This window comes from Schistocerca serialis, chromosome 2 (genome assembly GCF_023864345.2).
Source record: "Schistocerca serialis cubense isolate TAMUIC-IGC-003099 chromosome 2, iqSchSeri2.2, whole genome shotgun sequence".
Lineage (NCBI taxonomy): Eukaryota > Metazoa > Arthropoda > Insecta > Orthoptera > Acrididae > Schistocerca > Schistocerca serialis.
In genome coordinates, this window is record NC_064639.1 from 615,347,159 (window position 1) to 615,361,463 (window position 14,305).

Sequence of the window (14,305 nt, forward strand, 5' to 3'; positions counted from 1 at the left end):
ACTCCATGTTGTGTTATACAATTATCTTGTGAAAAAATGCAATTAAAATAAATAAGGTACTTATTCAGCAACATTAAAAATATTTGCAGGAGATTATGAAATTAATTGACAAAAGGAGGAAATATAAAAATACAACAAATGAACCTGGCAAAAGAGAATACAGGGGTTGACAGGAACAAACATCATCAGCTGTCTCGTATATCGTGCATAGACCTTTTGGACATATTGAAATCTTTGCAGTCACTTCCTTGTACATTTAATTATTAGTGGTATTATTGTTGACAGTAAAAATTAGTTTCACATTAACAGTCATTTATAGTTCCATTACTAAAGCACAAAAATAAATTTCATGTAGACTTTGACTCCTTCCTCATTGTTTGGAGCAGGTTTCTGAATCCTGGTTAAAAGTTATTTGAATAGCTGATATAGACCCAGAAATTATGAATCCATGAAAATTCAAAAGAAAACTAAATACATTAAACACTGCTTTTCAAATTACTTCATTATGTATTGTGCTGGCTCAGTGGTAATGTGTCACATTATAGATCCAAAGCTCTGGGGTTCAGCCCTAGGCTTTATATCTGTCATTTATCACTTGCTTCACTCTGGCAGTGTTTGTTAATGTGAAAAATGCTGAACTGCACTGTGGTTCAGAATCCATGTTGAATTGCAGGTCCCTCTACAACTGGCTAGGTAAGTCAGTTTAAAGTTCAAAGGAAGGCAAGGGCACACCACCTCCAATAGGGCTATTCCTGATAAAGCTCTGTGGTGTTTAAACCAACCTTCACATTGATGACATCTTTACCTGTGAATATTCAAGAACTAAAAACTTATGTTTCACAGTTGGTATTGTCTCTATGAGGGTCAATCAAATGAATATGAGACACATGGAAGAAAAGTAAGTAAACTGTTTGTTATTTCAAAAGTAACCACTGTAACTGTTAATACATCTATTTCACTCAGAGACAAGATGGTCAATGCCTTCGTGGAAAAATGTTTGCAGTTGCCTGTGGAATCATGATTGTACCCAGACTTGCACCTCTTTACCCAAAGCAAATTGATGACAAAGAATGTCTCTCTATAGGGATCCAAAAATATGGAAATCACACGGGAAGAGATTGAAGGTGTGAGCCAGCCCACATGTTGCTAAGGTTGTTTAGACTACACTGCAGAAGTTTGCTGGGAAGAGGTGCACTCCTGGGTACAGTCACAGTTCTGTAGGCAACCATAAATATTTTTTCATGAAGGCATTACTGTCTTGTCTCACAGTGTAATAAGTGGTACCACTTATTGTGATTAATTCTGAAACAAGAAACAGTTTTCTTACCTTTTTCCTAGTTTTGATTTGATCCTTTATATAAATGATGAGCAAGCAATATCTTTGACCCATAATCAAAACATCCTGTGTTCCATGTTCAGTTCCAGCTACTGCTTAAATTTCAAATAAAAATCGTCATCAGTGACGGCCAAAGACTTCTGTCATAGGCAGTCACTCTTGTTTTGCCAGTGGCCTTGTCAAAGAAGGAAGAGGAATGGACAGAAGCTCAGGGCACCCTATCATTCTTGGGGTGGGAAACTGACCATAAAAGATGAAAGAATCAACAATGATCAGTGGAAGGAAGAGAGCAGAAGGCAATTGAAAGCACAGCATTAGGCACTTATTATGTGTCCACATGACTTGTGCCCTGTAATTGAAAAAGTGGCATCATGATTTCTCGAATATCAGAAGAGTCCAGGTTAGTTCCACTTTTGGGTCTCTGGGAGGGAACTGCCAAGGGGGTGACAATGAGAAAAAGACTGAATAACCAACAAAAGGATTATGTTCTACAAGTTAGAACATGGAGTGCCAGTAGTCTGAATGAGGTAGGGAAGATAGAAAACCTGAGAAGGGAAATGCAAAGACTCAATATGTATATTGAGGATCAGTGAAGTAAAATGGAAAGAAGATGAGAAATTCTGGTCAGACTAAAATAGAGTAAGATTTACAGAAGTAGAAAATTGTATAACTGGACCATGGTTCATTACAGATAGGAAGGTAGGGCAGAGAGTGATGTACTTTGAATAATTCAGTAATAAGATTATTCTCATAAGAGTTAACAGCAAACCAGGGCGAACAGCAATTGTTAAAGTATACAGTCTGACATAGCAGAAGATGAAGAGGTAGAGAAAGTATATGAGGATCTTGATATGTAATTCGGTACCTAAATGAGTTGAAAATATAATAATCGTGGGTGATTGGAATGTGGTAGTAGGAGAGGGAATAGAAGACAAGGTTACATGAGAGTACAGGCTCAGTACTAGGAATGGGAGAGGAGGAAGACTAAGAGAGTACTGCAGTAAGCTTCAGTTGGTAATAACGAATACACTATTCAAAAATCGCAAGAGGAAGAGTTGTACTTAGAAAAAGCCAGGAGCCATAGGAAGACTGCAGGTGGATTACATCATCATTGTCAGACAGAGATTCCAACACCAGATATTTGATTGTAAGACATTTTCAGGAACATATGCAGACTAAGACCACAATTTAATAACGATGAAGAGTAGGCTGCAGTTTATGAGAATAGTCAAGAAGAATCTACATGAAAAGAAATGGAATACCGAGTGAGGTGGCGCAGTGGTTAGACACTGGACTCGCATTCGGGAGGACGACGGTTCAATCCCACGTCTGGCCATCCTGATTTAGGTTTTCCGTGATTTCCCTAAATCACTCCAGGCAAATGCCGGGATGGTTCCTTTCAAAGGGCACGGCCGACTTACTTCCCCGTCCTTCCCTAATCCGATGAGACCGATGACCTCGCTGTCTGGCCTCCTTCCCCACACAACCCAACCCAAAAGAAATGGAATACTGATGTACCGAGGAATTTTGATGAAAGCCAGTGTTCTCTAATTGATAGATAATGGGTAACACAGTAGACAGTTTTGTTGGAGAGGGATGCTAAAAAGGGCAGTCACAGAAGTTGGACAGGCAAATATTCACTGAAGAGCCAAAATTTGTTTGCGATCTTTGGAATGATATACTTCACTGATTCTGCATATCCGGGATCTGACAATTTGTTTGTGGGTTTGTGGAGGTGCGTGGCACTACAGGGTTATTACAAATGATTGAAGCGATTTCACAGCTCTACAATAACTTTATTATTTGAGATATTTTCACAATGCTTTGCACACACATACAAAAACTCAAAAAGTTTTTTTAGGCATTCACAAATGTTCGATATGTGCCCCTTTAGTGATTCGGCAGACATCAAGCCGATAGTCAAGTTCCTCCCACACTCGGCGCAGCATGTCCCCATCAATGAGTTCGAAAGCATCGTTGATGCGAGCTCGCAGTTCTCGCACGTTTCTTGGTAGAGGAGGTTTAAACACTGAATCTTTCACATAACCCCACAGAAAGAAATCGCATGGGCTTAAGTCGGGAGAGCGTGGAGGCCATGACATGAATTGCTGATCATGATCTCGACCACGACCAATCCATCGGTTTTCCAATCTCCTGTTTAAGAAATGCCGAACATCATGATGGAAGTGTGGTGGAGCACCATCCTGTTGAAAGATGAAGTCGGTGCTGTCGGTCTCCAGTTGTGGCATGAGCCAATTTTCCAGCATGTCCAGATACACGTGTCCTGTAACGTTTTTTTTCGCAGAAGAAAAAGAGGCCGTAAACTTTAAACCGTGAGATTGCACAAAACACGTTAACTTTTGGTGAATTGCGAATTTGCTGCACGAATGCGTGAGGATTCTCTACTGCCCAGATTCGCACATTGTGTCTGTTAACTTCACCATTAAGAAAAAAATGTTGCTTCATCACTGAAAACAAGTTTCGCACTGAACGCATCCTCTTCCATGATCTGTTGCAACCGCCCCGAAAATTCAAAGCGTTTGACTTTGTCATCGGGTGTCAGGGCTTGTAGCAATTGTAAACGGTAATGGTTCTGCTTTAGCCTTTTCCGTAAGATTTTCCAAACCGTCGGCTGTGGTACGTTTAGCTCCCTGCTTGCTTTATTCGTTGACTTCCGCGGGCTACGCGTGAAACTTGCCCGCACGCGTTCAACCGTTTCTTCGCTCACTGCAGGCCGACCCGTTGATTTCCCCTTACAGAGGCATCCAGAAGCTTTTAACTGCGCATACCATCGCCGAATGGAGTTTGCAGTTGGTGGATCTTTGTTGAACTTCGTCCTGAAGTGTCATTGCACTGTTATGACTGACTGATGTGAGTGCATTTCAAGCACGACATACGCTTTCTCGGCTCCTGTCGCCATTTTGTCTCACTGCGCTCTCGAGCGCTCTGGCGGCAGAAACCTGAAGTGCGGCTTCAGCCGAACAAAACTTTGAGTTTTTCTACGTATCTGTAGTGTGTTGTGACCATATGTCAATGAATGGAGCTACAGTGAATTTATGAAATCGCTTCAATCATTTGTAATAGCCCTGTATATGTCTACACACAGGTCACGTAATTTGCACAATTAAAGGCTGATGATTCTTGTATACGACGTTGGCACCCGATAGCGACCCAGATGGGTCCCATAGCATTTACAGCAGGGATTTACAGCAGGCAAATTTGGTTGCCAAGACATCAATGTGAGTTGACTACAATGCTCTGGGACATGTACAATCATACTGCTGAAAGATGACATAATTGTCAGGGAAGAAATCAAGTGTGAAGTGAAGCAAGTAGTTCACAGCTGTCCGTGTGTCTTTGATTACTATCTCAGGTCCATTCAAGCACAGAACAACACTTACCATAGCATAATAGTGCTCCCGCCAGCCTGTGTCTGTGGCGCGCTGCACATTTTGAGCTGCAGTTCACCATGAAGATGGTGTTCGTCGAGGTAACCATTGATGTAGTGTAGCAAAAATGTGATTCACCTGAAGAACTGATGTGTTTCTATTGATCAACGGTCAACTATCCGTTGTTCAAACAAATTTCGGGCTTGCAGCCGGTCGTCGTTCAATACTTCGCACGATATTTCAACTGGGCACCTGCCAGTCATCTTCAGGTGAGCCGCCGCAGACTGGCGAAAACGTCCTCCGTTCCGCAATATATAGCGTACTGTAACTATTCTGCGCATGTGTCGAAAACTTGATAGTTTAACCACACTGCCCGCCGGCAGCGCCCTCGCTGGTGGAATAGCGGAACTCAGTCGCCGTCTGCGTTGCTGTTTGCCACGGCCGTCGACGCACTCTGTCTTCTTCGATTTGAGCAAATCGTGGAGATGATGGGATTCCATGCACTGTCCAGCTGGTAGCCGCTGTCACGGTTTAACAGATTTCCGCGTCGTATTTCTACGGATTCTTTAATAATGGAATCCCAGAAAGACGTTGCTGTGGACAAAATCATTGTTTTCTCATACTCCATTGAATGTCCAGTAGAAATACAATGTTCAGCAATAGCGGACTTGCTTGGCTGCAAAAGGCGGGTGTAACGTTGATGTTCAGTGCAGCGTTCTTTCACGGTGCGTGTGGTTTGACCTATGTAAGCCATACCACATTGGCACGGTATTTTGTAATTTCCGGCCTTTCGTAGTAACAGATTGTCCTTAACTGATCCTACAAGGTCCGCAATCTTCGATGGTGGGCGGAAATTTTCCTGACGAATTGACTGTTCAAACAAATTTTAAAATTCACATCAGACGCCTTTACGGGGAGGAGATGGCCTCACATATCCGAAGTTTCGAGAAGCTACGTGGTAAAAGAGCAAAGCTTTTAAGTTCATTAACCTTTTTATTGAGATGTTGGGACCATGGCATTATACCTAAATTTGCTAGAGTGACTCATTTCATTAAGACCACTACTGCACGGAAGATTACTGAGAAGGCTAGTCATGCTATTGTCAAGGAGAGGATTTGCTATACAAGACGAAGGTTAGATGCTATTTCAGCAGAACTTTACCAGTTACTTCTGAAGGTTGCAAGGTATCTTTCTCCTGTATTGTGGGACTGGGTTGATGGAGTGACTTCGGCCAAGTTTGATTGGATCCACAATGATGCTAATTGTCGGCAGATATCAAAATTTGATCGACTGTTGCCACAGAAGCCGTCGCCAGAAGGGATACGGTGTTGCCAAGGGTAGTCCCCTGTCTCCTTTGGTGGCCAACCTTTTTATGGAGGATTTTGAAGAGAGAGCGCTTGAATCAACTGCCCTGAACCAACAGTTTTTTTGGCGGTATGTGGATGACACTTTCATAGTGTGGCCTCATGGAGAAGATAAATTAATGGAGTTTCTACATCACCTCAGCTCCATTCATAACAACATCCAGTTCACCATGGAAATAGAGAAAGATGGTTGTTTGCCTTTCTTGGATGTCCTGGTTCGAGGGATGAATGATGGTTCTCTAGGGTATTCAGTTTACCGGAAACCCACTCATACTGATTTGTACCTGCAGCATCGAGTTGCCGTCACCCATCGCAAACCATGAGTTTGCTTAAAACACTTGTTCATAGAGCTCATACTGTCTCAGATCTAGATAGCTTACCTCAAGAACTCGCCCATCTAAAGATAGTATTCAGCAAAAATGGGTATTCCATCCGGCAGATTAACAGGGCACTAACATTAAAACTAGGAAGCAGGAAGTGAATAAAGAGGAGAACATGCCAGAACAATCTTTAGCGTTTCTTCCTTTCGTTGGCAACACTTCGTTTAATATAGCAAGAATCCTCCAAAAATTTCAGGTAAAAGTGGTTTTCCGCCCACCATCGAAGATTGCGGACCTTGTAGGATCAGTTAAGGACATTCTGTTACTACGAAAGGCCGGAATTTACAAAATACCGTGCCAATGTGGTATGGCTTACATAGGTCACACCACACGCACCGTGAAAGAACGCTGCACTGAACATCAACGTTAAACCCGCCTTTTGCAGCCAAGCAAGTCCGCTATTGCTGAACATTGTATTTCTACTGGACATTCAATGGAGTATGAGAAAACAATGATTTTGTCCACAGCAACGTCTTTCTGGGATTCCATTATTAAAGAATCCGTAGAAATACGACTGGCGGAAATCTGTTAAACCGTGACAGCGGCTACCAGCTGGACAGTGCATGGAATCCCATCATCTCCACGATTTGCTCAAATCGAAGAAGACAGAGTGTGTCGACGGCCGTGGCAAACAGCAACGCAGACGGCGACTGAGTTCCACTATTCCACCAGCGAGGGCGCTGCCGGCGGGCAGTGTGGTTCAACTATCAAGTTTTCGACACATGCGCAGAATAGTTACAGTACGCTATATATTGCGGAACGGAGGACATTTTCGCCAGTCTGCTACGGCTCACCTGAAGATGACTGGCAGGTGCCCAGTTGAAATATCATGTGAAGTATTGAACGACGACCGGCTGCAAGGCCGAAATTTGTTTGAACATTCAATTCGCCGGGAAAATTTTAAAATTAACTATCGGTTGTTCTGTGCCAACTGCAATCATAATTGATGAAGTCGTGTGGTCAACATTTGAACATGTAGGGGTGGTCTGCTGTGGAGCTTCATGTTCAGCAATGTACTATGAACAGTGTGCTCCAAAACGTTACTGTGTGCACAAGCATTGTGCTCTTTTGGGAGAGATGCCATAGATCACCGTCTATCTTGCCAATGCATGTTTCAGGCATGCAGTCTTACAGATTCAGCAAAAAGACGAGCCAGTATCATGTACTGAAGATAGGTGTCTCTTATTGCTATTGAGTGTAGTTTGTGAACTGCTGGATATTGACACATTATTCTCCAACCTCTCATTCATCTTCCAAGAAGATAGTGCACAAGTTCATCATGCTCACCTTGTGAGTTTAGCTCCAAGTGTTTAACTGTACTGTTAATTAAATTTAGAAAATGTTGTCCATTTCAGTTAAACTTTATTCTGAGAAGGAATGGAGAGCTGTAAAGTTCTATTGTACTGTTTACACAATCTTTAAACTGGTTCTTCTGTTTGTGAAAGAATCATTTATATGGAAGAGTTTCTTAACTTCCAGAAATTTGATCGCTATGATTTATTGCAAATTTGTTTATGACGTTTGTAGTTATAACGCCTATTTTATGTTCTTGAGATTTGCGTTAGATGCTATTTTAATCATGTAGTTTGTTAGTTTTATATCTGTAATGTTCTTATTGATTCTTACTATTTCTAATTATCCTTTGATGGTCATCAGGATTGTACAATCATGGACACCCAAAGTGTGATGCTTAATGATTTGACTGGAGCAGGCACTAGACAGAATCCATCAACTTCTAGACATGTTCATTATGAATCTTCCCAACTTCAAAATGATTTAATATCATCTATGCCATCACACAGCCTTGGTGCAAGTGCCTCGAGCACATTAAGAAAGCCAAGAAGCACAAAACATGTGACCACTGCTGGTATGTGTTTCTTTTAAATACAATACATGCTTAAACTTATATACATACATATTCCATGTTCATATGAAGTGTGGTTTGGAAATATATCATGTTGTACATTTGCTGCTAGATATTTTTATGCAAATGTCCAGTAGATTTTTCTTCTATAATTTTTCTTTATTACTGGAAAAGGAGATGTGCTACACTTAAATGTCAAACAATATCTTTATCTTTCCTTGAACTAAATTCCTTATTGATTAAGGTTACTGCTGAAACCATGTCAAGTGTTTCTGAATTCAAGTGAACATTTTTTAAAAACTCATTATAAGTATGGGAACCATGAGAAGTTCTTTCAAAAGACACAACCACCCATAGAATTTTATTTCATTTATTTATTTCGAGTTCTGTAGATCCATATGAGAATATATCTCCGGATATAGAATGAGTCAGATTTTTACAAATTATTGCATAGTGTACAAGTATATTGTTCTTATCATATAAATTACAGGATCACATGAGCTAACATATAACCTTACGTATGAGTTATTATATGTGACTGTATGACTAAACTGTTATGACTATGCATATACAGTTATACATACAGATATATATACACATATCAGTTTTAAATTACACTGTAGATAGACAAAGAATGATGATTAGGCCATAAAGACCACAAAAATAGATTTAAGCATGCTCAGGAGGTATTATGCATTTTGGCTTAGAAATTCATCTATATTATAATAAGATCAATCTAGAAGGAACTCCATCAGCTGTTCTTTAAACATGGATGTGTTTCCGACCAGTTTTATTTATTTATGTAGCTTTTTTTTCCTTCCTTTTCTCTCTCTCTCTCTCTCTCTCTCTCTCTCTTCTCTCTCTCTCTCTCTCTCTCTCTCTCTCTCTCTCTCTCTCTCTCTCTTTTTTCATGGAGTCATTAATGGCTTTTGCAAGCATCAGGTACAGTCACAAACGTAAAATACATTTAGATCTTAGCCTTACAGGTAGTAGTTAAACAGTAAATTGATATTTGTCGAAATACATTACATCTTATACATATTAATACAGCCAATTTTTTTTATACATTATTTTACAGCACTTAAACATTTAAAATTCATTGAATGAATAGAGACACTTTTCAATTAAGAATTCTTTTAGTTTTCATTTGAATTGCTTTTTATTACTGTTTTTCTTAGGCTCTAGCAGTTCATTATACCATAGCAGTCCATTAGTATATTTGCTGTGGTCCGTCATTTTTATTCTTGTTCTTTGTCGGTAGTAATTTTCTTTGAACCTGGTGTTGTGGTCATGTATATCACTACATTTAGTTACTTCAGTTCTCTGTGAGACAAAAAAGTAATTAATTTATAAAGGTACAAAGAGTATATGGTGAAGTTTTTGTGTTCTCTGAAAACATCAAGGCAAGAGTCTTTAGAGACTAATCCATGTCTAATCCTTAACCTTCTTTTTTGTAGTAATAGTGTCCTGTAGAAGAAGGTGTAATTAGATGAATGACGAACAGTAACTTCACTTAACGAAGTTTTCACTAACTTCACTTAACAAAGTTTTCACTAACTTCACTTAACAAAGTTTTCACTAACTTCACTTAACGAAGTTTTCACTAACTTCACTTAACGAAGTTTTCACTAACTTCACTTAACGAAGTTTTCACTAACTTCACTTAACGAAGTTTTCACTAACTTCACTTAACGAAGTTTTCACTAACTTCACTTAACGAAGTTTTCACTAACTTCACTTAACGAAGTTTTCACTAACTTCACTTAACGAGGTTTTCACTAACTTCACTTAACGAGGTTTTCACTAACTTCACTTAACGAGGTTTTCACTAACTTCACTTAACGAGGTTTTCACTAACTTCACTTAACGAGGTTTTCACTAACTTCACTTAACGAGGTTTTCACTAACTTCACTTAACGAGGTTTTCACTAACTTCACTTAACGAAGTTTTCACTAACTTCACTTAACGAAGTTTTCACTAACTTCACTTAACGAAGTTTTCACTAACTTCACTTAACGAAGTTTTCACTAACTTCACTTAACGAAGTTTTCACTAACTTCACTTAACGAAGTTTTCACTAACTTCACTTAACGAAGTTTTCACTAACTTCACTTAACGAAGTTTTCACTAACTTCACTTAACGAAGTTTTCACTAACTTCACTTAACGAAGTTTTCACTAACTTCACTTAACGAAGTTTTCACTAACTTCACTTAACGAAGTTTTCACTAACTTCACTTAACGAAGTTTTCACTAACTTCACTTAACGAAGTTTTCACTAACTTCACTTAACGAAGTTTTCACTAACTTCACTTAACGAAGTTTTCACTAACTTCACTTAACGAAGTTTTCACTAACTTCACTTAACGAAGTTTTCACTAACTTCACTTAACGAAGTTTTCACTAACTTCACTTAACGAAGTTTTCACTAACTTCACTTAACGAAGTTTTCACTAACTTCACTTAACGAAGTTTTCACTAACTTCACTTAACGAAGTTTTCACTAACTTCACTTAACGAAGTTTTCACTAACTTCACTTAACGAAGTTTTCACTAACTTCACTTAACGAAGTTTTCACTAACTTCACTTAACGAAGTTTTCACTAACTTCACTTAACGAAGTTTTCACTAACTTCACTTAACGAAGTTTTCACTAACTTCACTTAACGAAGTTTTCACTAACTTCACTTAACGAAGTTTTCACTAACTTCACTTAACGAAGTTTTCACTAACTTCACTTAACGAAGTTTTCACTAACTTCACTTAACGAAGTTTTCACTAACTTCACTTAACGAAGTTTTCACTAACTTCACTTAACGAAGCTTTCACTAACTTCACTTAACGAAGTTTTCACTAACTTCACTTAACGAAGCTTTCACTAACTTCACTGTACTCTGTTAAGGCGAATGTCTGCAGCAGAACCCATATTTCTATACAGTAGCTAAGATGGGGATGGATTGTCCTCTAACACATAGTTTTAAGCGTTTGGGTGGGCACCATTTTGGACAGTTGACTAAGAAGACACAACCTATTGCTGACTTTTTTTACATACAGCGTTAATGTGGCTGATCCACTGGAGGTTTGCGTCAAGATGGACCTCTAGAAATGTACACTCATTTGCTTCCTCTGCCACTATGCTGCATACCTCATTTATGCATGAGTGGTGTGAACTGCCAGTTGTAAATATTAGCATCTGGGATTGATTTACATTGACCTTTAATTCTTGTGCATGAAAATATGAACTTAATTCTAGTATCCCATTACTTGCTGAAAATTTCAGTTTCTCACAATCTTTACCATGAAATAAAACTAATGTGTCAACAGCATAATTTACAGTGTGTGAGTTAACGGGGTGTACAATGGCATTAATATATGCAAAAAAGAGGAAAGGTCTAAGAATTGAGCCTCGAGGGACTCTGTGTCACTGTTTCACTTGTGGATTTAAAAGTTAAGATCTTATTGTCAATTTGATGTGTAAGTTTGGTACCCTGTTTCTGATTCACCAGATAGATGGATAGACGTCTCATTGATACATACCGAGCGGGGTGGCGCAGTGGTTAGACACTGGACTCGCATTCGGGAGGACGACGGTTCAATCCCGCGTCCGGCCATCCTGATTTAGGTTTTCCGTGATTTCCCTACATCGCTCCAGGCAAATGCCGGGATGGTTCCTCTGAAAGGGCACGGCCAACTTCCTTCCCCATCCTTCCCTAATCCGATGAGACCGATGACCACGCTGTCTGGTCTCCTTCCACAAACCAACCAGCCAGCCATTGATACATCACTGATATTGTGTGCCTGCGGTTTTTTAAAGAGAAGCTCATAGTTTACTGAGTCAAAAGCTTTGCTCAAGTCAAGGAATAATTCGCCAGTGTGCATACCCTGTTCTGTACTGCTATATACTTCATGGAAGAAACTGGTAACAGCAGTGGCTGTGCTTAGGTCTTTCCTAAACCCATGCTGCGATTCGGTAAGTATTTTGTGTCTTGAGAAAAATGTTGTGGGTTGTGATAGGATAACTGTTTCGAATATTTTACTGAAGGTAGGGATTAGTGATATCGATCTGCAATTTGAAACTTCTTCTTTACTTCCTTTTTTTATGGATTGGCATTTGGATATATGTTTTCATTAATACTACAGTTGATAATGTAGGTAAGGGGTTTAGTTATTTCATTGGCACATTTCTTTAACACCACTCTTGAGGTACCACGTGTTAAGTATTTCCTGTTGGTTAACCTCCATAAATCTGAGATCTATACCATCCATGACATCATTTGGTGTGCCAGCCTGTAGATCTATAATAGGGGCTGGTTGGTCAAAAGGAGAGATATAATGCTTATTGAATAAATTAAACCTTTCATTTGGATCTTTCACTAGATGGCCCTCGTGTCTAATGCTAACTGGTTCACTCTGTCCCTTGCTGGTGGCTTTACAGTGTTTATTGATTAGTCTCCAGGATGCCTTACCTATGTTGGTTGAATGCTCTATTGCAACATCGTTTATCTGTTTCCTCAGGTGTAAAAGGTCTGTCTTAAAAGTTTTTTTGGCCTGATTGTACTTTTCCTTAAATACATGTTGCTTTGTTTCCTTATATAAACAGTCCAGATCATATATATATTCTGCCTTAACTTAATCAGCGAGGTGTAAGTTTTGGCCTAGTATTACTTTAGAGAGGAGAGTTGGTTTGTACCCTGGTTATTTCTTTGAGAGGGCAGCAGCAGTCGAAGTGCTTCAGCACTGTCCTATAAAATTTTTCCCATTTGTTTTCTGACCCTTTAGTTTGGTAAATAGGGTCTCGTTTCTCCTCTGCTAACTTAATTTTGAAGGCACTGGTGCTGGTGCCATTCAGGATCCACTTCTTCTCAGTTATCTTAGTTTCTGTTGGTACAACAAACCTTAAATATTCTAATACCTGATAATAGTGATCTGAGTAATGAAAATCAACACTTTGAAAGTTAACTCTGTCTTTCACATTTTTGTTGATTATTACATAATCTGTCTTACTGGGGCTGACTCTGTTACTCTAGTGTCAGAATTCACTATATTTGTGATGTTTATATGAGTTTAATATATCTGTTATTTTCAGATAGGTTATACTACAGGAGTTTGCATCAATATTTAAGTCTCCAACTATGCTAAGGCCAGTGGGGCCTGTTTGTCTAATGGCCCTGTTAAAGTCTATCAAGATAGTACAACACATCTGTATTTGGTGGGTGGCACATACCAATAACTTTGTTTAGCTGACCTTCTGAATGTTCCTTCTTTGCAGTATTTTTAGATTTTCTTAAATGGAAGATGTTCCTTCACAAATATTGCCACCCCATCCCCTTTGTGTTGTTGCTTGCAGTAGCTACCTGCTAACGCGTAACCATCTAGTTTGCAATACTCTATTTCATTATATTTTAGTCCATGTTCTGTAATTACTAACAGGTGTGCTTAGCATACTTGCAGCAAATTGAGTTTTTTTTCTTCTTCTAAGATACTGCACATTTAGATGTATTATCCTAAAGGGCACTGATATTATAAAACACTTTGTGACATGGTATTCTTAATCAGTCGAATTATTACACAAGTCTTTAACACTGCACTGTAATGACAATGTACTCACTTCCAAGTCAGTTTCTTCAGCATATGAACAGCGCTCTTTCCAATCCAAGAGGTTTAGTTTAGTAAAATCGTGTTGCTTGAAATTGAGCCTAAAAAAACTTGTTGATTATAATCTAAGGTGATTCGGTCCGTGGTTTTATGCAGCTCCTTACAAAGGTCCGTTATCTGGTTCACTAACTTAAGCTTTCCATTTCTGTTTAAGTGAAGTCTGTGCCTGGTGTATTCTTCACGTTTCAGTTTGATTATGTCTAGCACGTGCATGATTTTGTTTTTTACATAGTTTCTGCAGTTCTAAATTATAGCGCTCAATTATTTATTAGGGTAACATTTGTGTTGTACAGTTTTGGTAATAACTTCCTGTAAAT

The 14,305-nt window shown here is 39.1% G+C and overlaps 1 protein-coding gene across 6 annotated transcripts in view; it reads left to right on the top strand.

Moving 5' to 3' along the window:
• Nucleotides 1-14,305, top strand: part of LOC126457665 (transmembrane channel-like protein 5) — a 294,095-nt gene that overhangs the window by 53,832 nt on the left and 225,958 nt on the right. For 4 of the 6 annotated variants that reach the window (XM_050094160.1, XM_050094162.1, XM_050094161.1 and 1 more), the window contains exon 2: nt 8,126-8,336. The exons of 1 other annotated variant lie outside the window; for it this stretch is intronic. In XM_050094160.1, the coding sequence (XP_049950117.1) occupies nt 8,138-8,336 (199 nt within the window). In that variant the 5' untranslated portion in view covers nt 8,126-8,137. Of the gene's footprint in view, nt 1-799; nt 899-8,125; nt 8,337-14,305 lie in introns of those variants that run through there. One more of the 6 variants, XM_050094159.1, reaches the window with a different exon arrangement.